The sequence below is a fragment of the Nilaparvata lugens genome, chromosome 1 (assembly GCF_014356525.2).
Source record: "Nilaparvata lugens isolate BPH chromosome 1, ASM1435652v1, whole genome shotgun sequence".
Classification (NCBI taxonomy): domain Eukaryota; kingdom Metazoa; phylum Arthropoda; class Insecta; order Hemiptera; family Delphacidae; genus Nilaparvata; species Nilaparvata lugens.
The window spans coordinates 40,999,171-41,023,691 of record NC_052504.1 but is presented as its reverse complement, the minus strand read 5'-3'; the positions used below and the strand labels follow the sequence as shown (position 1 = coordinate 41,023,691).

Sequence of the window (24,521 nt, the reverse complement as noted above, 5' to 3'; positions counted from 1 at the left end):
AATTTACCATAATTGATCCCGTTATTGCTGATCATGATGGACCTACGCCTATAATAAAGTTACCATAATATTGATCCCGTTATTGCTTATCATGATGGACCTAAGCCTATAAACGCTGAGTGATTCTGCGATTAGTCTGCCTGACTTTGGACTTACCTCATATCGAATCATCAGGGAAGACCAACTGCCTTTCTTCAAGGCTGCACATGCAGGTGTTGACTGGAGCAGTTTTCTTACTCGCTATCTGCCTTAAACTACATTTTGTGCTTTCTTCGACACTTTCATGTATGTGATGATGGTTATTTCCTAAAAAAATCAGAAATTTCAGAGGACCCACAAGGAAACATAGGCGGTCTGACAGGACTCGTGATGATAAATCGTGGTACACACCGAGACTGTCTCAGATCAGAAATTTGATTGTTGCATTGGAGAGGTGGAAAGGATTGCTGAGACAAAAATTGATTAAGAGGATTTTTTAATGCTCCGGGCTGCAGCAGCAATTTGAAAGGTGGAAGAAAATCAGGCCGTCAGATGTTGTTCGAGCTATATAATCAGCTTCAAGAACTGCCCTAGCCCTGTCATATATGGAGTCACTGTTGGTGTGATGGAGTTTGTTGCAGACGAGATTGCTGTGCCCTTGTCTCATCTGCTTGATGCCTGTTTCAGTCATGGCTATTTCCCTGATGCCCTGAAGTTGTCACGCACAATACCAGTCTATAAGAAGGGAGACCCTGAGTCTATGAACAACTACCGCACTATATCGAACATTCCTTTGATGGGTAAGGTGCTTGAGACCCTAATGAAGGAGCAACTTGTGTCCCACTTTGAAAAAAATACCTGTTCTCGGATGCTCAGCATGGTTTTAGACGTGGAAGGTGAACGGTTACGGCTGTCTCAGGGATGATTGACTGCATTGTTGAAGCCTTTGTACAGCACATAACCTATAAGTTCATTAGATTCGATGATTCATTATTAGATATAAATTTTAAAAGCAAAATAGTAGCAAACACATTCATACAACATAAAAATCCAATGAATTTATAGGTTATGTGCTATAGACTATAGACACGGCGGTTCTAACCTCGAGTCTCGAGAAGCTGGCTAAGGAGTTACACCTTTAGGCTTAGTTGCACAAAAGCCTGCCTGTTAAATTTAAATAATGATTAAATGAATATTTTTGTTTTTGAAACCTATCTTCTTGTATCATAAAGCATATCCGCTCAACAGAGAAGACTTCGGATTATTATTTAATAATTTTTAATGTGTGTTTCTCTTGAGAATGTATAAAAATGAAATTTTGAATTTTCCTCAACAATTTTCTCAGAATGCTCATCATCTAGTGGAAAGGCATCGTTGAATGATGTACATGTAGTGAATTTGTCCTTAGTAAGTGATGTACAAGTAAGAAAAGAAGTCAATATTTCCCCCGTACATCAACCAGCATTAAATTTGCAGAGAGTAAGTATCCTTTTCATATGCGTTTCTTCTTTGTTTATACTGAATTAAACATTTCAAAGGTACAAATAACTTTATAACATTCTAATTTTATCATTTTACTAAGTCTTGTCAATTTAACGCGAGAATATCTCTAAATTGTCAGTAGCGTTAGGGGAAAAATAGTAATCATGCGCAACTCCGAAACCTTTGTGAAATAAGTAGTAGCCCAATTCATTTCTTATGAATCATACTTATCGTTACGTAGGCTTATCGTTATGTTTTTAGGGAATTGTTAGTGAGGAACATTTTAAAATGCATTTCACTTCTTGGCCAGGGTCAAGTTACTATTATATATTTAAATGTACTTTTAGTGGGTTGGGGGAGCTTTTGAGTCGAACTCAAGTATTTGTTGAAAACCAGAATTCACCCACAGTATCCCTGCTTGTCGTAGGAGGCGACTAAAAGGGACCCCCTTTCCAAAGCCCTTCTTCTCCTTCTTAATATGCTTTGGAACTTTTCATTTCAAGAATGTCACTTTTCCATTGACTTAGCTTTGTGCCATTCTTTCTTTTTCTATCTGTCGGTCTTTCCTGGTCATATTCTTACTTCTTAGGCCAACCGAAGGTGTGATGTGGACCGTGCTGATGGGTGGTGCTTTTATAAGGTGTCTAAGGCTAGGGCCACACGAGCGCACAACGTGCATCCGTTGCAACTTACTTTTTAACGTCCGTTGTAGAAATACATAGAAGTGAATTGGTGACAACACACGAGGTACGTGCGTACCAAGCAACGGAAATCGTAACGGACGGTGATTTTTGAACTGCTCAGAAATGCTACAACGCACGTCGAGACATGCAAAAATTATTGCTTCGCCTGTTCAATTGCGTAAATCCAACTGACGTTGACGCACCACACTCAACGCTCGTGTGGTGTCATTGGCGACGGCCGCAAAAAGTAAGTTGCAACAGACGCACGCACTATGTGCGCTCGTGTGGCCCTAGCCGAACGGTGCCTGCAGGATACCAGGCGCCCTCCTGCAGTTGGAGTCAAAAATCTTTTATCTATACAGTGATAAAATTATTCAATTTTCTACCTCCTCCTATCAGAAACATGGATATTAAAAAACTTAAAAATAAATTAAAGGTAACTTGTCGAAGAATCGTATTTATACAATCAATGAAATTTTCCAAATGAATCTTGAAGTGTAAGGCTAGTTTCATACAGCAGAATCCTGCCTCCTGAAGATCATATTACGGAAGATTATATTTCATATTTTGCAGCTCTACTTTGCTTTCACATGGGGATCTTTCAATTCAGCCGACGGATCTTACAATTGAGCCGACGTTTGCTCAAAGTATGACTCATCACTTTTTCTCGAAGTCCAACTTCCTTAAAAATATAGATAGCAGATTTCGTATTTGGATTCAGCGACCCCAAATTCTTTAAAGCGTAAGTCCCATTTTCAAAAATACCCGAAAACAAGGGAGTTATAGCTGTTTTTAATATATCTTTCCATTATCATATTATGATCATATGGTAAACGTACTAAGATAACAATACTCCTGCCTCACGAAGAGACAGGCAAAGGTTTTGAGAAGTTTTTAATAAATTTATGAAAAGCTTGATAGCTTGAATAGTGATCTGGATATCTGTTACACGTTTTTAGTGTAAGATATAATATAATATGTCTAATAATAATTTTAATCTGTTTTTTAATTTTATAATTTTTAATCTGTTTTGTCAATCGACAGGAAAACATTGGTTTTTCAAAGTTATCTTACTACCTTGATTTTCAGAAATCAAGATAAATATCACACCAAGTTTCCTACACGGATACATTGTAAGTTGTATTATAATAGCTACAGTACATACGTACTGTATAGTACAGTACCTGTTCGTTTATACCGTATAATTATATGATAATAGAAAGCTTTATTAAAACAGCCATATCTTCCTTGTTTTCGGATATTTTCGAAAACGGGACTTACGTTTTAAAGAATTTGGGGTCGCTGAATCCAAATCCGAAATCAGAATCTTTCCATCTTCATTTTCAAGAAAGATAGATTTTGAGAAAAAGTAATGACCGGAGAGACGTAGGATCACCATTTGAAAGCGGCGATTTGTCCGCTAGTATCTCGATCAAAACTGGTTTCTGCTTGCCTCGAGGGGAAAAGACGTGACAAAAGGCGGTTCCTGGCTCGGGATCCCCATGTGAAAGACACGATTGGTCTCAATTTACTTCGACAATAAAACGTGAACACTGTTCAGTCAAGTTGCACGTCTCCTATCGTGTGAAAGACGCCTAATAGTCTATTACATGAGAGATCAAAGATCAATTTCTGAGTGTAGAATTAGTTATATTTATTTATCTATGTACAATTGTTACTTATAGTTTAGTACCTAATAGTTGTATTTATCTGTTATGTGTTTTACTTTTGTTGTTACCATTTGACGTTGTAATGCATTTTAATGTTCTCACTTGCTACTACAATAAAACATTTATTGTGCTGATGGGTAGTGCTTTTATATTATGTCTCTAACGGTGTTTGCAGGATAGCAGGCGCCCCCCTGTGGTATTTAGCCTTGCCTGGACATACGGGGTTCTGACTGGGTTGACTCCACTTCTCTAGCTGTTCGTGGGAACCACATAAACAAGCCAAACCCCAAGGCAACTCCAGAAGTTGCCTTGCCTTCAAATCCATCGGGATCTGCCCCATCAGGGGAGGTTCCTCAATCTGAAATGGGTGCTTCAGGAATACAGGAGGTTCCGTTGCACTCTTATGTAGAGGCTATCATCATTGAAAAGGCTTCTACTGATCACAACATAGATGACGTTAGCTCAATTACTCTATCTCAACTGGAGAGGAAGGATGAGCTTCTCAGACAACTGCTCAAAGAAGGGCGGCTATTCAGGCAGAACTTCTTGGGAGAGGTGAGGCTTTTTGACCCTGCAGAGTTTCGGAGGGCCAAAACGAAAAACCCAAGAGACCAGAGACGATTGAAACTCCAGGTTCAAATGCTGGTCAAGAGGCTGAGTCGAGGGTGGCCAGTCGCCACGCGCCTCAGAGGCAATCTGGAGACCGATCCCACAAAAAAGGACAGGAGTGGAACTCACATAGGTCACGAGTTTGCTGGTGGAAAGACCAAACCTCACCGCTGCTCAAGGAAGGGCGGCCTTTCAGGCAAAACTTCTTGGTAGACGTGAGGCTTTTGACCCTGCAAAGTTTTCGGGGGACAAAAAGAAAAAACCCAAGAGACCAGAGATGGATGGAACTTCAGGCACAAAATGTGGGCCAAGATGATGAGTCGACGGTGGCCAGGTGTCCAAGAGGCAATTTGGCGACTTCTTCCTCAGCCGAAGGACCTACAATGAAGGCCAGGAGTGGGACCCACGTTGGTCACGAGGACCAATCAGTCTTAAGAGCCTGCCAAGCATATCACACTGGATTGCGAGAGACTATGGGCAAGAAGAAGGGCTCTGTTTGGCTACAAGCAACCAGGTGATGAATGGAATGTTAGTATAGGGAAAAACTCCTGCATCTTGTAAAGGACACAGGTATTGATTTGCCCAACTAACGTACTTGGGAACACAATAAACTCCGGTTGACGTGTGGGGTTCTTTGAAACTTTGGATCCTTGAATCCGTCCCTTCAAACGTAACATAACATATTTAAATGTAATCAACTATCTTTGTGCAGTTGAAGGAAGTATCGCCAAATTATTTCTGCTACATATAATCTCTTCAAATCTGTAGAATCATTTTAGTAGGTTATACCAAACTATAATATTTTGTCTAATATTTTTTTATTATTTTGCAGTTGAACACTAGAGTAAGAAATCAGGTTGAAGAAAAGAGAAGGTTAGTGACAGCATTAGCAGCAGGAGTTTCACCCGATGGCCAAAAATTATTCCTCACCATTTGTAAAACGTGAGTATCAACTCGTTACTTATTTAACCTTTCTTATTTGTTCCAGTTCTGATTTTAATTTGAAATAAACGTTCATCATTATTCAAATATTATTGTGATCAATAAAGTGGTTATAAATTTTACATTTTTCTCAGTTGTATTAACTTAACAAAAGGAACTAGACGGGTAGGAAGTCATTGGGACAACACTAACATTGGTAAGAACAGTTATATTTATCAATCAAACCAAGTTGAGTTGGTGGAATTATATGGATTCGTCATGAAACCAGGACAATCGGCCCACGAATCGATATGAATCGTGAAAGCAATATAGTAGCACTTCTATGGCAGCATTATGGCTACAAACATCGACCCCAATTTTCAAGTCTCAATCTATTCTTCAACTCTACAAGGTTCTGGCGATTCAAATTCCGTGTAATGTATTTTTTAAAACGACCAATTCTCCCAGATGGCTGTTTATAAGTGATAGAAACTGCATGATGATCGGATATATGACACTCAATCACCTCATGTTTATTGACTGGAAAATTTGTACAAATGTTGTCAATGAAGGTTGACGTCAGTTCGGTAATTCTAGTAGGCAAGAGAATCCTCAAGTTCAGACCAAAAATCTTCATTAAGTTATTAGAGCAATTTGCAATTCTATCTTTCTTCATAATAATTACATTAAAATCCCCCCCCCCCTATTATTATTCCATGCGAGTTTAAAAACGGTTCTAATTCTTTGAGATAGACACTCAACTTTTCAACAAATATATCAACATTAGCATCAGGACTCCTATATATTGATGACAGAATTATACGTTGATTATCCAATTCCACCTGTATGTCACAGCACTCAAAAATCCCTTGCTAGGAAAAATTCTAACCCATCTCCGTAATCTTTAAACTTCCAGTCATAGTTGAATCATTCTTATAAATAGCGACCCCTTCCTTTCTCATATCATTTCTTTCAAAATAATTCAAGAATATATAATTGTGCAGTTTAATTGAATTTAATTTATCATCAGTCAGACCTTGCTCACTTATGAGAAACAAATCTGGAGCTTTCATCATCCAAAAATATTTCCACCTGACCCACCTTATAAGCCAGTAATCCTACGTTAAGATGTATCACTTTGATCTTTCTTTTTTTCACACATTTTTCATGAGGAAAACGAACGTCTACATTCGACTGTAAGTGTCTGAATCTCTTTTTGAAAGTATTTTTCGATTTAGTTTAAAGTTTATCATAATTTAAGTTTGAAACATGATATCCATCCTTGTCCTCAGTTATCAGTTTAAAATCATATCGTCACTCTTTGAACTTCACGATACACAGGCAAATCTACGTGGAAAATTGATCGAGTAATCCGATTAACCAATTTTTCTTTACCTGATCTATTCAAATGCAGTCTGTTTTTTGTGTATGATTTATTAGTATCTTTAAATGTAAAGATCATTGAAATGGTTTCAAGATATCGATTTGCAGATATCGCCATCAATTTTCTTTTAAAATTCTGTATCGAAATCATGTAGGCCTATCACATGACTTCCCATTTGAAAAATGAAGTGAACATTATTCACAATTGCAAATTCAAATTGATGAGCCAAAGTATGGCCTCGTCATCTGCTTTACACAAATTTTGAAGCCATCCTTGAAGCCTTGTCAATAGACACACAACAATGATATGGCTCAAAGTTTGCTCCAGACCACATTCTCAAAGAGGGGAATCCGCCAGGCCCCATCTATTCATATTCTTCGGACATCTTCCCTGACCTGTTCTAAAGCGGAGATCTAAGCCGTAGTCCTCAGAGTATTATCCTTACTAACTCCCCAATGAGGATCCAGCTAGCCTCTGGATCCAGCTAGCCTCCTGATCTTCTCCAAGTGCTCTCGGAAAGTCAGTGACATGTCCAGTGTAACTCCAATGTAGGTGCGATTCATTCCTGATCTTCTCCAAGTGCTCTCGGAAAGTCAGTGACATGTCCAGTGTAACTCCAATGTAGGTGCGATTCATTGGGATCTTCTTTTGACAAATATTCACAATTGGCACTTCATTTGCCAGCTGGTTATTCATATGGAAGGATGTTTGACTTAGAACCCCTAATTATGCAGGTAGTCAGGATGTTAGTCAGGTATCTGTCTCAAGGATTTTATATATATATATATATATATATATATATATATATATATATATATATATATATATATTGCTTCTAATTTGTGGGATGTCTAAGGTGTAGATGTTGAATAAAACTGGTGATAAAACTGATCCCTTAGGTACACCATTGCTCAGCACTTTCTTCTTGCTTATCTGCTCCCCCAGATAAGCTCTATAACTTTTATTTGATAAGAACCTATCAAATAGTCTGATGGGTTTGGAACATTTGAACATTCTCCCCAGCTTCAGCAGGAGACTCGTTTTCCACACAGTGTCAAAGGCTGCAGTAAGTCAATAAAGTGTGCCGTGCTATGAATTTAGAAAGTTAATTTGTAATTTAGAATTTAGAAGCACACACAATATAACTAGAACAATATAACTAGAGAACGGGAATCCAGAAATGACAAGAGAGACAACGAAATAAGAGAGAAGATATGAAATATATTGTCACCTCTTACAGTTAAAATTCAACAGTTAATAAAACAAAATGAAGTTACATCATGAAACCGAAAATAAAATTACTAAATTTAGAAAGTTATCTCTGATATAGATAATTCGGTAATAACCTACTCTGTCTGCTCTACATTGAAAACGTTTTAGATTGAATCATAAGAAGCTTAAAGGACTCTAATTTCAGAAAGAAGAATTGAAAATTATCATAGATATTTCTCAGAAGTCAATCATAAATAACAATACATCTTTTAAAAGAAATATCAACATAAAATTCTTCAAACATTTAGAACACACTTGGAAACTTTTAAAACATCAAATATTAATAATCCCCAATAATAACTATTCTGTATCTTTATATCATGAAGGCTGCAAAGACAAATATTCCTCAAGTATCACATCACGGAATTTTATATAGGAAGACTATTCAAAAATATGTGATATCAAAACAAATTTAGAAAAGCTAGTGTCCTTGAAACTTCTATTCGATCCTTTACAACTTTAAGACCAAAAATTATTTTAAAACATTAATTTATCAATAAGGGACCTTTAAACATTAAGACCAAAATTATTTTAAAACATTAATTTATCAATAAGGGACCTTTAAACATTTCTTATACTAATTCAACTTTTAGTAGTTTTTAGTAGATTATAAAATATAAATTTAAAGAAAACTGAAATTCCCAGCTGGATCCTTACAGAGAAAATATGGCCTCACATTTCAATGTAAAGATACAACCGAAAATCTATTACTCAAACCAAATTAATAAAATTTGTAATCTATCCATTCCCAATTTCCAAAGTTACGATTTAACAAAAAAGTCTAATTCCGCACGTTTTAATTGATTGGATGGTTCGCACGTTTTACACCCCTCCCTTTTTGAAAGTCTATAGTTACTAAAACCCATTCTGTCACATCCGGAGTTCCTGGGACGTTCGTTTAATTTGGAAAAAAGTTGTTACCTCAAAGCTGTTTCTTCAATTTGAATCTAGGCTCGGTGATCGAGCTCTACACGTCCAGATGGACAGGAGACAGCATACCCCAAGCTTCTAGGACTGCCATCGATTCAGAGGCATCTCAGCGGCTTAAAGACATTCATGAACCCGTAAATTGATGGACTCGTACATTGATGGACCCATACTTTGATGGACCCGTACTTTGACGGATGTTAGAATAAAAAAAAACTAGGATAATACAAATTAACTTAACTTCAGTTATATAATAAAATCAACATTATTTAGGTGCTTCCTATAAGAAACTCAAATACAAAAAAATACTTTAAAATACAAATAGCCATTATTTTTATAACTTGATTTATTTGTAGTCAGGGTCATGCCCTATATACAAAGAGATGGGTACATAGCATTCCATAATACAATACTTCAATTCACTAGTATATGGAATAACTTTTCATTATAAGATCTTTCGAGTATAGTAGTTATTTTGTTCAGTCTGCTCTCTTACATAAATTACATATAGTGTAATTTAAAAGGTAAATTACATAATAGGTGTTTCCTTAAGAATCAAGAAAGCCTTTCATTAGAATCAGCAAAACAAATAAAATCTATAACACAAAGTACTGTCATTTAAATTTAGGTTAATAGCTTCCTCTTCAAAAATAATTTAAAATAAAACAAATTTCAATTCCTTCTAATAGGTACTCTGAATTTCTACAAAACATATACCGTTCATTTTCTTCCAACATTTATCAGTTTGAATATAAAAATACCACCTTCCATTACACAAGAGAATCAAAAGGACTATTCTCAATTATTATACTTTAATTACATTACAATAAATACTTTGATGGAAGCTTTCATCGATAATAATTTCCTTAATTATATTATAAATCTATGACATACTTTTAGTAGCGGTTATAGGAGGAAAATCTCCATTGTGAGGTGACCAATTTGATATCCTCTCTTCTTAATTAAAGCAATTACTGAGGCGGAAAAAACTAAATATGCTACTGGAACAAAAGGTTCCAGAGCCAAATACTAAAAAGCCTAAAGCTGGCATGAAAGCCATGATTAACACAAAGTTCTGTGACTACATTTTGTACTGCTTACAACAGAGGACAGACGCTGAGTGAATGCACTTTGCTTCTGTCATTTTGCCGTGGACAGCTGTAAACGGCCTTACTAGATAGGAACCTAACCAACGTTAACTGTGATTGGCAGTTACTATTTTCTAGAAAAATTCCCGCCAATAGAAAGGAACGGTACAACTACAATTTAAGATACATTCTCCCACCAAGTGACAGCTATTTCCAAATTCCCAACCAAATAAGGCATGTTTGATAATCAATCGGACACAAATTCCTTGCCTTATAAGGTCATGAACCAGACTGATGCTCCAGGAAAATCGTTGATTTTCTTAGTACTATAACTTCTACGCACACACTAACAGAGTCAACACAACACAACGCAGAAAAGCAAACCAGCGAAACAAACTGTTATAACAGAGTGACTTCTCATGATAATTCGCATAATCCTCACCATTCACAATTAGAACAATGAATATTGTTACAAAAGACTGCTATGGTTTTCAAATTTTTCTGGAATCCTATTTCAAAGTGAGTAATGAACGCCAAACCCTGGTCAGTGCAACTCATATTTTTTTCGGAAATCAGACTGCTTAATAGGGGGTTTAGTTGTGGAACTATGTATTCACATATAGTTGTCTTAAAATCTTCTCTTCTAAGAGGTAACACAATTGCCGGTGTGGAATAGTGTTGTCTTCAACAATTATTTCTAAGCGCATTAATCAGAAAATTTTATTGATTTTTAATCAGTCTCAACATTTTTCAAGTAACTAGTATGTTGATAACGTATCACGAAATAGTTATGACTTTTCTGGCTTCATAGAAATTACTGGTCCTCTGGCTTTAGACTATTCTCCAATTTGGCCTATCCAATTCTCTAGTTGTTGAGTACTTATCAATCTTGTTATTTAATGTGAGAAATTTAATCATATTGACGTGGTCTTTCAGGTTAATATTAATTTTATATTTTTTTGATTTCAGAATAAACGAAGTAACATGGCAAGGACCAAATATAGTTGTCTTGAATCAAGTTACTATCACTCCCCCTTATAGACCTGAAAATGTTATTGGCAATGCTGATAGCAAAGCGTTCAATCATATTAAAAAAGTGGTAAGTCTTCATCAATATGTCAATTATCATTATTTTTATTTTTTCTTTGAGAAGTCTTGTGAGTTGATCCAGAATGTAAACTACTCTTAATTCATTGCCTATGTTATTGCAGTAATTGTGGAATGGTAAGTAACATATTGATTCCTTTCTCCACTAAACCAACTGCAGTGTAAGTGATTTGACATTATACTACCCTGCACTCATTTCCTGGCCGCAACATTATCAATGCGTTTACCCAGAGATTCAATTCTAATGAAAGCTAACATATTCAGTTTAGAAGCATATTCATGTATTTTCTTTATTTTAATCTATTAAACGAAAAAGATGAAAGGATTTGGAGTCCTTTGTTGATAGCCCTGAATTTCTTGTTTCTAATTTGATTATAGTAATAATTACTACACAATATATTGTATTTTGGATGTAACACACTCCAATTATCAGTTCTAAGAAAATACATATAATTTAAAGTTAAACTTGGTAGTAAATTCATCTTGAGTCTAATATTCGTATGGAGTTTACAATTCTATTGGTTATATCTTGCCAAGAAATAAATTTGAATAGAATGATATTGTTTCTAATGAACAAAATAACAATTTCATTTTCGATTCCTTATAAACTTACTCAAGTTGTACGCTATTCCATTTTTTGAATTGCTATGAACTTATGTTATGTTCAATGGCCATCAGCCTGAATGAGAAGACTTTTCTTGCCAATTTGGTTTTTTCTATATGAATCAATAATACTCGAATTCAAATTTGAACGTACTTGACTTTGATGTTCTCCAAAGACAAAATTTCTAGATACTTGCTGAACTTCTGTATTACATTTGAACATTATCTGTCAATTGTTTCTTGGGAAGACCTAGGAAATGCAGGGAAAACGCTTTAAAACCGCCGATCTTGGGTGGAACTTGAGCTTTATTTCAAAACACATACATTCTTATATTTCAGCTGAGCCTGTTAACCAAATTTGAACATTGCCTCTCAATTAGTTTTTAAAAAATGTGAAAAAATGAAGAAAAAACGCTGGGAAACGCAGTAAAACCGCCTATCTTGGACGTATATTTGCATGACCATTTCTAATACAGGCCACCTGTATTAGAGGTAGCTATGATATTTGGCGTTATTTCGAAACTTTCCAATAATTGAACATTTTTATACCTAATCTGAGCCTGTATACCAAATTTAAAGATATTTTGCTGATTAGTTCTTGAAAAAGCTCAGAAAACGCATGGAAAAAGCAGATTTTGGGCGTATCTTTGGATTTTTTAAGAACCGTTCTAAATGTGCATCTAGAAGGCCAACTGAACAAACATGCCAAATTTGAAAGTATTTGGTTCAGTAGATTTTTAGTTCTGTTTATTATGAGTGAGTGAATGAATGTGTCAGTCCCCTTCCGCTTTTATAAATATAGATATCATGACATATTTCAAAAGTTTATTAATAATTTTTTTGGAGATTCAGCTTTCAGATTACGTTAACGATATTGGGAGTATGAGAAAACTTGAAAGAGATAATATTATAAGTTATTAGTTACGAAAATGCTTTAATAAGTAAGGGCGAGCGATTTTACTCATCACTTATAAACTTAATTATAAAATTCAACTATTTGGAATCTTAATGACATTACAGGTGTTATAATTTATAGTTGTTACTGTAGTAGTCAAAGACCTTATCTCTTTGAGGTCTTTGGTAGTAGTACTTTAGTATATTCAATGGAATGAGATGAAAACAGAAAAAAAATCTGGTGTGGCGCACTCACACAACTTTCCTTGCCGTTATGAAAATTTATCAGCTGACGCTAGTGTTCCCGCGCATCTCAATTGATTCAAAGATCCAAAGATCCAAGATCCAATCTTGATCTATTAATAGATAATAGATCTTTGATCTATAGCTTTGAGATAGCATCAACAGTTGCCAACAGTTTGTAATTGAAATAATAACATTTTCTCGAATTTCAAGCTTATTTTCAATTTTAGGTGAAAATGTTACTGAACATTAATTGAAGAGATTTTCATGCTCAATCTTTTCCACTTGGAATTTTCTGTTTAAATTGTATCTAAAGCCTGATAATTGGGAATCTAAAATCAAACTTTGCATAGATGGGGCGGAGCTCTTGAAATTTTTACAGATATGGGACTCGTGGCAGTTGATATAGCTTATCAATGACTACTTTAGGTATAAATTTGATCAAAATCGTTGGAGCCGTTTTCGAGAAAATCGCGAATAACCCTGTTTTTCACAACATTTTCACCATTTTATCCGCCATCTTGAATTGCATCAGATCGAAATTGTTCGTGTCGGATCCTTATATTGTAAGGAACTTAAATTCCAAATTTCAAGTCATTCCGTTAATTGGGAGATGAGATATCGTGCACACAGACGCACATACACTCATACACACACACACACACACACACACACACACACACACACACACACACACACACACACACACACACACACACACACACACACACACACACCACACACATACAGACCAATACCCAAAAACCACTTTTTTGGACTCAGGTGACCTTGAAACGTATAGAAATTTGGAAATTGGGGTACCTTAATTTTTTTTGGAAAGCAATACTTTCCTTATCTATGGTAATAGGGCAAGGAAAGTAAAATTGTTTCGGTTAGTTGAATTTTCAGTACTCTAAGCTAATTGCGCATGCGCGACAGCTGTGTTATGGCAGGCGCTCACTGACGCGAATCAGCTGCGAAGTTTTGATACGGTGCAAATTCAATTCTGAGGAGGACTTGCCGTGCGGAAATTTAATACCATTGCGGTGCTGCCGAAAACCGATGCGTTGCGAAATATTCGCATACGAATAATTCGCCACTTTTGCTACATGCAGCATTTGCAGCGCTTTTTCGCGTTGCGAATTTTGTGGCGAGTTCTGGAACTACAATAGTTTCGTCTGCGTTGTAAATGTAATCAAACATTGCAAAACCACAAGTAGTAAAATGGCGAACACGGAACATTTGTTGGAAATGATTCATACTTATTCAATATTTAGCCCAGTAAATGAAGGTCCAAAAAAGCAGTTTCGATCCGAAAATTAAATAAAAGCTGAATTTCCCACCATCGATAGAACCCTCCCAGAGGGTCATTCGTCCAAAAGTCCCAAGAAATCCCCTTGGAGCTTTCCCCCCAGCCCCCTAAAGCATGAAAAATGCAGGTAAACACGGAAAATCAATTATCTCTGTAACCATTGATCGGAAAGAGTTCTATTATACGCCATTCGATGCGGTACATTATGGACTAAAATATTAGTTATATTCATTTTTCCAATAAAATCAACAGTTTTCTTAATAAAATAATATATATGTAAAAATTTAGGGGGTTTGTGATTTGATTTTTTTTGTTTTCTTCGATTAACTTCGAAACGAATAGTTTTAAAGGAAAATGAGCCAAATAATTAATGTAGCCACTGTCATTGCAAATCCATTGATGTATATTGTTATGAATTTGCTATTCGATTTGACGCTGTGGAAGGGGAAACAGTCGACGCGGAACGGCGCGGCTGACTCTCTTAGCCATAGTAAACAGCAAACTGGAAATCAATTATCTCTGTAACCATTAATGGGAAAAAAATCTATCATATGTCATTCGATTCGTTACATTATGGATTAAAATATTAGTCGTATTCATTTTCTCAATAAATCAAACAGTTTCATTGATAAAATAATATATATGTAAAAATTTAGGGGTTTTTCGATTTGATTTTTGTTTTCTCCGATTAACTTCGAAACAAATAATCTAAAGAAAATTCGACAAATAATTAATGTAGCCACATTAATTGCGAATCCATTGATGTATATTGTTATTTATTTGCGATTCGATTTGACGCTGGGAAGGGGAAACAGTCGACGCGGTACGGCGTGGCTGACTCTCTTCACCATATTAAACAGTAAAATACAGTAGTAGGCCTACTGCTTTCTAAGTTGCATCTTATTCACACTATGGCGCTCGAAACAATCAATTTTGTCTATTGTTTTGACATACGATGAAACTAATTTTTCACATTTTAATTCTCTAAAATCATTTTGTTGTTATATATGTGCTAAATCATGCATTCTATGACAGACAAAGATATTGTTTGCAATCGATAAAATATTCATACTATTACATAATATAATACATATAGAATATGTGTGTATGATCATAATTCTATGCTAAAATTTATCATAAGTTATGAATGTCAAAAACTGAGATAAATCATAGATTACAATAGTGTTAACAGTGGCAATTTCCTGAAAAATCATAGCGTGCAGTGTTTGCTGTTTTCTACAGTTAATATTCTCCAAGCCAGGTTGATAATTACCTTCAGTTGAGCCAAATATATATGACGGCTGAGGCATAAAAAAATTTATACATTGGGCTTGTTGAGTTGAAGCTTTCTATGATTCTCTCTGTAAAGTAGCTTATCTTCCGTTCTTACTAGTTGAATCTACAATGTAGATTGTCCAATATGAAAATTCAGTAGATTCTAAAGATGAAAGCCATGCAAACATACAAATTAAGGAAGAGTAAGCATGCATAAAAGGTAGGAAAATCATGAAAGTGTTTCACATTTAACCACAAAGTACCCTACCGTATAAGATTAATTGAAAGATGATTCATCATCTTCTATTATTTTTGTTAACATATTGATTTTTCACATCCACTCGCATCTTGTCATTCATTACACAAAATTGGCAGAAGCTTTTCTTTATGTCGATTAATGTTGATTGAAACTGATTTTGATTAGGGCACCAAAAGAATAGATCATTTTCTATTTGAAGCATTCAAATTAAATCTATTGAACATGATTTCTTATGACTTCACAGATTCACAGCATTCACAGATTTAGTTGTGTGAAGCTATTTGAAAAATGTACCTGATTATCAATTTCATGGTTTTTATACCATTGTAGTTCATTGTGATCATTGAAGGGTTGAAGTGATGAGTTAGTTCAAGTGAATTCTAGTACACAAGTATATTGTGCTTATAATGGGCTCTTCTTTATTTTCTATCGAAGTTTTGCTCCAGTAGAGAAAATTTAAAAAGTTGGTTTTCCATTTTATAAGCTTTAAAAATAATATAGATTAACGGTAATATAAATTTGATAAGTCCAGTATTAAATTAATCGATGTTGATTTTCATTGTATCGCTTTGTATCAATGTTACTTGCACTGTTTGCAATTCATCACTATTTTCTCAAGAATTTGTTTTTTATGAATTTCATGATCTGAAAATTGAAATTCAAATGCTATTTGGATGACGTTCACATTCAACTGATTTTTTTACAATAATTGTTACGTTGAAGAATGAGGCTATTCAATCCATTTGGAAGTAAAAAGAAATCACAGTGTGATTTGAACAGTGGATAGTAACTTTGAAATTCAGTTGCTCAATTCATTTCGGCTTGATACTATCATTTGTGATTATAGTTGATCAGAAATATGCATTGTATATAATGTTTATATTCCAGTTTGACTAATCTTCTCATCACAGTCTCGCTTTCATTCATTAACATGATAATCCTAAATACGTTGATTACCTTAAAGATGTAGCTTATCTTACGTCGAACAATGTACAATACAAACAATTTTCATTAAATTACTATTATGATGATCATTGGAATAATTTCTGCCTGTGATTGAGAAAAAGTCATTTTATGAGCCTTGAATTTCGTACCTAGAAAAAGTTGCATTATTACTAGAATTTTTTTTATTTTTACTATTTATTATATGTACTGTACATTGATTTTTGTGATTATAGAGATCAACTACTTTATTCTGAATCAGGAAAAGGATAAATAGGGAAATTGTGAGATGGGGATAACATCCATAGTTACATAGCATCAATTTGAAAGCTCTGATTTGAACGGAACTGCGATTCTGGCTTTCGTACCTAGAAAAAGTTGCATTATTACTAGAAATTTTGTTATTTTTACTATTTATTATAGGTACTGTACATTGATTTTTGTGATTATAGAGATCAACTACCTACTTTATTCTGAATCAGGATAAGGATAAATAGGGAAATTGTGAGATGGGGATAACATCCATAGGTACATAGCATCAATTTGAAAGCTCTGATAATAATGATTTGAACGGAACTGCGATTCTGGCTTGGTATTGCCTCTTCATGTTCAGTGAGAATAGAAAGCTTCAAAGTAATTCGTTCTCACTATATGTGATAATATTAGTAATATTTGGTTACATTTGTTAATATTTGAACCGAATGTGCAACAAATTAATCTACTTTCAGCTTGAAAATTTTCAACTTATCAGGAGTACAGTGTTATCATAATATATAGTATCTCAGGTAGGCCAACCCTTTCATTTTTTTTTGTTCACGTGATCTGATGATATTCATTCCATTATCAAGTGTTTAAATTATAAAGAGTGATGAAACAAGATAAAACACAAGGAAAGCTATGAAAAGAAATTTTGAATCTTCATTTTTCACAAAATAAGGATAAGATGAAGGAGTCGGACACATAATATATCATGAAACTTCGTTGAAAAACATCAATATCTGAAAGTTATCTAATTGTGTTACCTCTGACTCGTATGGAGAAGGCACACTTCAAATTAATATAATAAATTCTGTGAGCAAGCAACGAAATCCTGATTTTTATCATGAGCATGGTTAAATCAAGAAAATTGTAATATTTTTTTAGAGTATTGAAAAGTGAAAATCTATATACAGCGCGTGTCAAAACAATAGACAAAATTAATTGTTTCGAGCGCCATAGTGTAAATGAGACAGCAGTATTATTCTGTTTACTATGGTGAAGGAAGTCAGCCGCGTCGGCTGTTTCCCCTTCCACAGCGTCAACTTGAATCGCAAATACATAACAATATACATCAATGGATTCACAATGAATGTGGCTACAATAATTATTCGTCACATTGTTCTTTAAAATTACTTGCTTCGAAGTTAATCGGAGAAAACAAAAAAATCAAATCGAAAAACCCCTAAATTTTTATAAAATGTTATTATATTACATTATATCAAGGAAACTGTTCGATTTATTGAGAAAATGAATCCGGATAATATTATAGTCCTTAATTTAACGAATCGAATGACATATGGTAGATTTTTTTCGATTAATAGTTACAGAGATAATTGATTTCCAGTTTGCTGTTTACTATGGCTAAGAGAGTCAGCCGCGCCGTTCCGCGTCGACTGTTTCCCCTTCCACGGCGTCAAATCAAATCGCAAATACATAACAATATACATCAATGGATTTGCAATGAGAGTGGCTACATTAATTATTCGGCTCATTTTTCTTAAAAACTACTTGCTTTGAGGTTAATCGAAGAAAACAAAAAAAATCAAATCGCAAACTTCCTAAATTTTTACTTATATATTATTTTATCAAGAAAACTGTTAATTTTATTGAAAAAATGAATATAACTAATATTGTAGTCCATAATGTAACGAATCGAATGGCATATAATAGAACTGTTTCCAATCAATGGGTACAGAGATAATTGATTTTCCGTGATTACCTGCATTTTTCAACTTTGAGGGGGGCTAGGGGGGAAAGCTCCAAGGGGATTTCTTGGGACTTCTGGGAGAATGACCCTCTGGGAGGGTTCTATCGATTCAGCTTTTATTTAATTTTCGGATCGAAAAAACCTTTATTGACTGGGCTAATTGTTAGATAACAAATTATTGAGATTATAAAATCTCAAGTTGATTAATTCATCAAAACATTGAATAGTAATAGTCATTCTGATGTAAATATAAAATCGTTTTTCATCCTTCCTCAAATGTGGTACTAGAGTAATGTTTTTATCCAAACTGGAAAATTAGCTATATCTAATAAGGGTACAACTACACTGAAAGCGGAGCGGAGCGGGGCGTGGCGTCAAGGAGCGTCGTGAACAATATAATGTTAAGTAATGAGCTAAAACACACTGCAAGTGTCTGCAATATCAATGAGCTAAAACACACTGCGTCTACTCGCAGAGCGGAGCGGAGCGTGGCGTGGCGTCAAACTTTGGAACAAGCTTGTTTGTTTTTTTGGATCGTCTACGAGCGGAGCGTCAAAGTGCAAGTGCCCTACTAAAATGTACATCGGCTACTATTAGTCTACTCTTGTACATAATAATGCACTTGTTCTACTACATTTTCTACTACCATCTAGTTCACTAGTATTTTAAATTTAATGTTTGCCCAAATTCCTCTTAATGTGTATTATTTGATTATTCAAAAGAGAACATTCATCTATTGGATTTTGAAATCAAAAGTAAGGCTATTCTAATCCATTTTATTCAAGTTTCTATGAAATATGGTTACCTTAGTGTTATTTATTTACAATAAAAATAACACTTATTGGTAGATAAAAATATAAGATAGTACTAGTGCTATTTTTCTTCCAAATTTGAAGGTGACAAAGTCCAAGATAAGGTTAGAATTTCAAGTTTAGTCCAAAATAAACTTGAAAACTATAAATTTTGAATTTAGATGGCTTGAATTAATAAATTTATTAGAAATATTTTACTCAATTACCATTTGTAACAAAACATTGAGTTATTTAAAAAAATAAACCATTGAAGAAACAAAACCTCTTTGGAACCATTGAAGAAACACAAACCTTTAAACTTTGTAATTAATTTTTAATTACAAGTCTTTCTTCAGCAGATATTGGATTTCACCAATAATTGGAATTGATATTCTAATTATTAGTGACTTGTTTTTCCAAATCCGGCTTTACTCTCTTCAAAAATAATATAATCAAAGGTTGAAGTTGACATTCGCATGTAGTAGTCTACTCAAAAAATTGGGACTCATGCTTTCTTAAAACATTAAACAGATGGTCCACGATTCAAGTTAATTTAATTAACCCACTCTGTCCTAGCAGGCTTAGCTAAAATCCATTACTTTAAGTAATTGTTTTCACAAATTTATGTCCGTGCAAACTTGGTCAACGCCATTTTCTAGACGCTTGACGCTCAGCTGCTTCCTGTGTGTATCATGAACGCTCTGACCACGCCACGCGACGCGACAATCCGCTCTGCTTTCAGTGTGGTTGTACCGAAGAAAAATGAAAATATAGATGCAAATTATAGTAAAAGAAAATCATCTGCCCAAACTGACATTAAGTATGGTATTCTCCAAATTGAAATCTATTTGTATTAATGGCATGCACCCACATTTTTTTGGACTTTCATATTTTTCAGTCTGCCGCCACATCTAGTAATAGTGTAGGGCTTCTTCTTCATCAGGTGATGTCATGATGTAGTACTAGTACCGTAAATTTTAGATGATTAAAGTGCTGAACTGTTTGGTTAGTACAACTCAAATACTCTTACATTCCCGCGCTCCACATTGCGATTATTTCGCTTCAGTATGTTTGCCCCAGCGTTGCAAATATTTCACACGAAAACTTCGTTCGGAAACCGCAGTCTAAATTCTTGGAAATTCCGCAACGAATTTGTACGCATCGGTCTGCGCATACCTATACTTATAAAAATTACGTTGTACTAGCATTATGCTATCTCTATCAGAAAAGCCTTCTTTTCAAAAAAACCTCTGATTGGTTCTCTTTGAATTTAATCATGATTAAAATCTAACAGGCTTTTGTGCAACCGGGCCTCAGACTGTAGGATGGTTAAAATTCGAATTTCAAGAAAAATGTTAGTCCAAAAACAGATGTTACAACAAATGAGCATTTATCCCGGCTACCAAGTATTTTACTTCCATTTTAGAAACATTCTGTTGGTGTATCTCGCGAGTTACACATGTAATAACTATATACATTGGAGCATGCAATTTATATTGTAGTTCTGATTTTTTAATATATTATTTGGGTACGTAAGAGTAGTCCAGAACCAATTTCTTCATGCAAAATTTCCTTGTGCTAGATACAGAATGGCCCAAAAACCTCGTATTTTCGGCTCATTTTCCAGTTTTCAGCTATTTCCGCCATATCTCGTAATCGGACAGAAAATTTTGCTCTCGCCTTTTTTTAGATTATAAAATTCTGAATAAAATGACCTCATTCGAAACTCTCTATCTCCAGAGTATTGAGTTATGATTTTTCAAAAGAGAGTGGAATTTGAAGAAAAACCCAATTTTGATGAATTTTAGTTTTTGTTTAACAATATCTTCCAATTGTTACCATTTAGATGTATAATTCAAAATCCCTGTGGGCGTATTTTTGTGCTCTACAATCTGAGATCAGGTAGAGCGCTCTATCTCATTATAGATTTCCCGGTACACCTGACAACAATGCTCCTTGTATTGTGAAAAACACCTAATTTTCAGCTTCAATCATCATCTCCAACTACATAGTCTTCTCATTGATATTTCGCACAATGACATAAGCTCATGAGATTATGTTCTATGAGAATCACCCGTTAGATGCACTTAATTTCAGTATTTCCCAGTGGAGAGGCGCGTTTAAGGACACCTCAAGGATCAAAATTTCAAACACTTATAACTTCTGACACAAAGCTCAGATTTCATCGTACTACACTTCATTCTTCTCAGCTCGTCAAGGCGGTCCAAAATTATGCATCATAAGTCAAAGTCAGTTAAAAAATGGAAAATTTATTGTTGAGTGTACTTAAGCCCATATTCCAATACACAAAAAATGGCCAATTTCTATATTCAAAGCTGCATGTCTTGTGAAATACGTCTTATAAAATTTCCAAATCTTGTGAGGATGTGAAAATTGTCCCCCTCTACACGCCCAAATAAATAATACTTTCGATTCCAATACAATTCGAAAGTTACAGAAGATTTTTAAAATAGCGATTTCAGTTTTTACATTTTTTTCGTGATTTTACTAATGATCAAGAGTTTCTAAAACAAGTCTGATACATCATAGAAACTCACGATTGATTCTAAATTGTAGATAAATTCATCCTCTACGAGCTCAGTTGCCTAAAATCCATGTTGAATCACTTTTCCCTGTCATAGAACTACCAAAACCGTTAATATGAGAAAAATATCTACAATTCCCGGATTTTTTCAACAATCAAATCTCACTTCACGAACATATTGTTTTATGAATTGTTTACAGCAGATGAATGAGAAAATTCCATTGTACATTTCAAGATCAAGTAATGATTTTAATAATAAGGGGTCACCGAGATACATAGCTTTGAATACAGAATATGGGCATTTTTTGTGTATTGGAATATGGGCTTACACTCAACACGTCCTACACTCAACAATAAATTTTCCATTTTTCGACCGAATTTGACTTATGATGCATGATTTTGGACCGCTTTGACGAGCCGAGAAGAATGAAGTGTAGTACGATGGAATCGGAGCATTGTGGCCAAAGTTTGATATGTTGATCCTTGAGGTGTCCTTCACCGCACCTCTCCACTAGGAAATACTGAAATGAAGTGCATCTAACAGGTGATTCTTATAGAACATAATCTCATGAACTAATGCCATTGTGCGAAATATCAATGTGAGGACAATGCAGTTGGTGATGATGGTTGAAGCTGAAAATTAGGTGTTTTTCACAATACAAGGAGCATTGTTGTCAGGTGTACCGGGAAATCTATAATGAGATAGAGCGCTCTACCTGATCTCAGATTGTAGAGCACAAAAATACGCCCACAGGGATTTTGAATTGTACATCTAAATGGTAACAATCGGAAGATATTGTTGATCAAAAACTAAAATTCATCAAAATTGATTTTTTCTTCAAATTCCACTCTCTTTTGAAAAATTATAACTCAATACTCTGGAGATAGAGAGTTTCGAATGAGGTCATTTTATTCAGAATCCTATAATCTAAAAAAAGGCGAGAGCAAAATTTTCTGTCCGATTACGAGATATGGCGGAAATAGCTGAAAACTGGAAAATGAGCCGAAAATACGAGGTTTTTGGCCCATTCTGTATCTAGCACAAGGAAATTTTACATGAAGAAATTGGTTCTGGACTTCTCTTATGTACCCAATAATATATTAGGATATCAGAATTGTAATATAAATTGCAAGCACACCCCCGTTTTATTGTCTATATTGACTGGACTAATGCAAGTTTATCGTTAATGTAGGTAACTTCGTTTTGAGTAAGCTCTGAAATTCATTGAAATCTATTCACTTTGAATTTTAATACTTGTCAGAGTTGGCTTGCAAGTCAAACACTCGTCCTGCTCGTTATTATTCATGTGCCAATAAATATGTTCCAATATTTGCAAATGCTTGCACTTCTATATACGAACGAAGCCATAAGCCTAATTTGAATTGTTGTTGCAATTTTAGGTGGAGAAACATGTGAAAGATCAGCAGCTGATAGCAGCGAATTTGCCCGAGAATAATACATCTTCACCGCCTTCCTCATCACCATCCCAGTAAAGCCGCAAGCGGAATATCGGCTTACACTCAACACGTCCTACACTCAACAATAAATTTTCCATTTTTCGACCGAATTTGACTTATGATGCATGATTTTGGACCGCTTTGACGAGCCGAGAAGAATGAAGTGTAGTACGATGGAATCGGAGCATTGTGGCCAAAGTTTGATATGTTGATCCTTGAGGTGTCCTTCACCGCACCTCTCCACTAGGAAATACTGAAATGAAGTGCATCTAACAGGTGATTCTTATAGAACATAATCTCATGAACTAATGCCATTGTGCGAAATATCAATGTGAGGACAATGCAGTTGGTGATGATGGTTGAAGCTGAAAATTAGGTGTTTTTCACAATACAAGGAGCATTGTTGTCAGGTGTACCGGGAAATCTATAATGAGATAGAGCGCTCTACCTGATCTCAGATTGTAGAGCACAAAAATACGCCCACAGGGATTTTGAATTGTACATCTAAATGGTAACAATCGGAAGATATTGTTGATCAAAAACTAAAATTCATCAAAATTGATTTTTTCTTCAAATTCCACTCTCTTTTGAAAAATTATAACTCAATACTCTGGAGATAGAGAGTTTCGAATGAGGTCATTTTATTCAGAATCCTATAATCTAAAAAAAGGCGAGAGCAAAATTTTCTGTCCGATTACGAGATATGGCGGAAATAGCTGAAAACTGGAAAATGAGCCGAAAATACGAGGTTTTTGGCCCATTCTGTATCTAGCACAAGGAAATTTTACATGAAGAAATTGGTTCTGGACTTCTCTTATGTACCCAAATAATATATTAGGATATCAGAATTGTAATATAAATTGCAAGCACACCCCCGTTTTATTGTCTATATTGACTGGACTAATGCAAGTTTATCGTTAATGTAGGTAACTTCGTTTTGAGTAAGCTCTGAAATTCATTGAAATCTATTCACTTTGAATTTTAATACTTGTCAGAGTTGGCTTGCAAGTCAAACACTCGTCCTGCTCGTTATTATTCATGTGCCAATAAATATGTTCCAATATTTGCAAATGCTTGCACTTCTATATACGAACGAAGCCATAAGCCTAAT

At 34.8% G+C, this 24,521-nt stretch overlaps 1 protein-coding gene across 3 annotated transcripts in view; it reads left to right on the top strand.

The window, feature by feature from the left end:
* The window catches only part of LOC111056417 (protein LSM12 homolog), a 32,792-nt gene that overhangs the window by 6,976 nt on the left and 1,295 nt on the right, over positions 1-24,521 (top strand). The window contains exons 2-5 of one of the 3 annotated variants that reach the window (XM_039434083.1): positions 1,325-1,458; positions 5,256-5,365; positions 10,985-11,114; positions 23,354-23,435. In XM_039434083.1, coding sequence (XP_039290017.1) covers positions 1,325-1,458; positions 5,256-5,365; positions 10,985-11,114; positions 23,354-23,435 — 456 coding nt within the window. Of the gene's footprint in view, positions 1-1,324; positions 1,459-5,255; positions 5,366-10,984; positions 11,115-23,353; positions 23,449-24,521 lie in introns of those variants that run through there. The other 2 variants (XM_039434072.1, XM_022343779.2) reach the window with 2 other exon arrangements.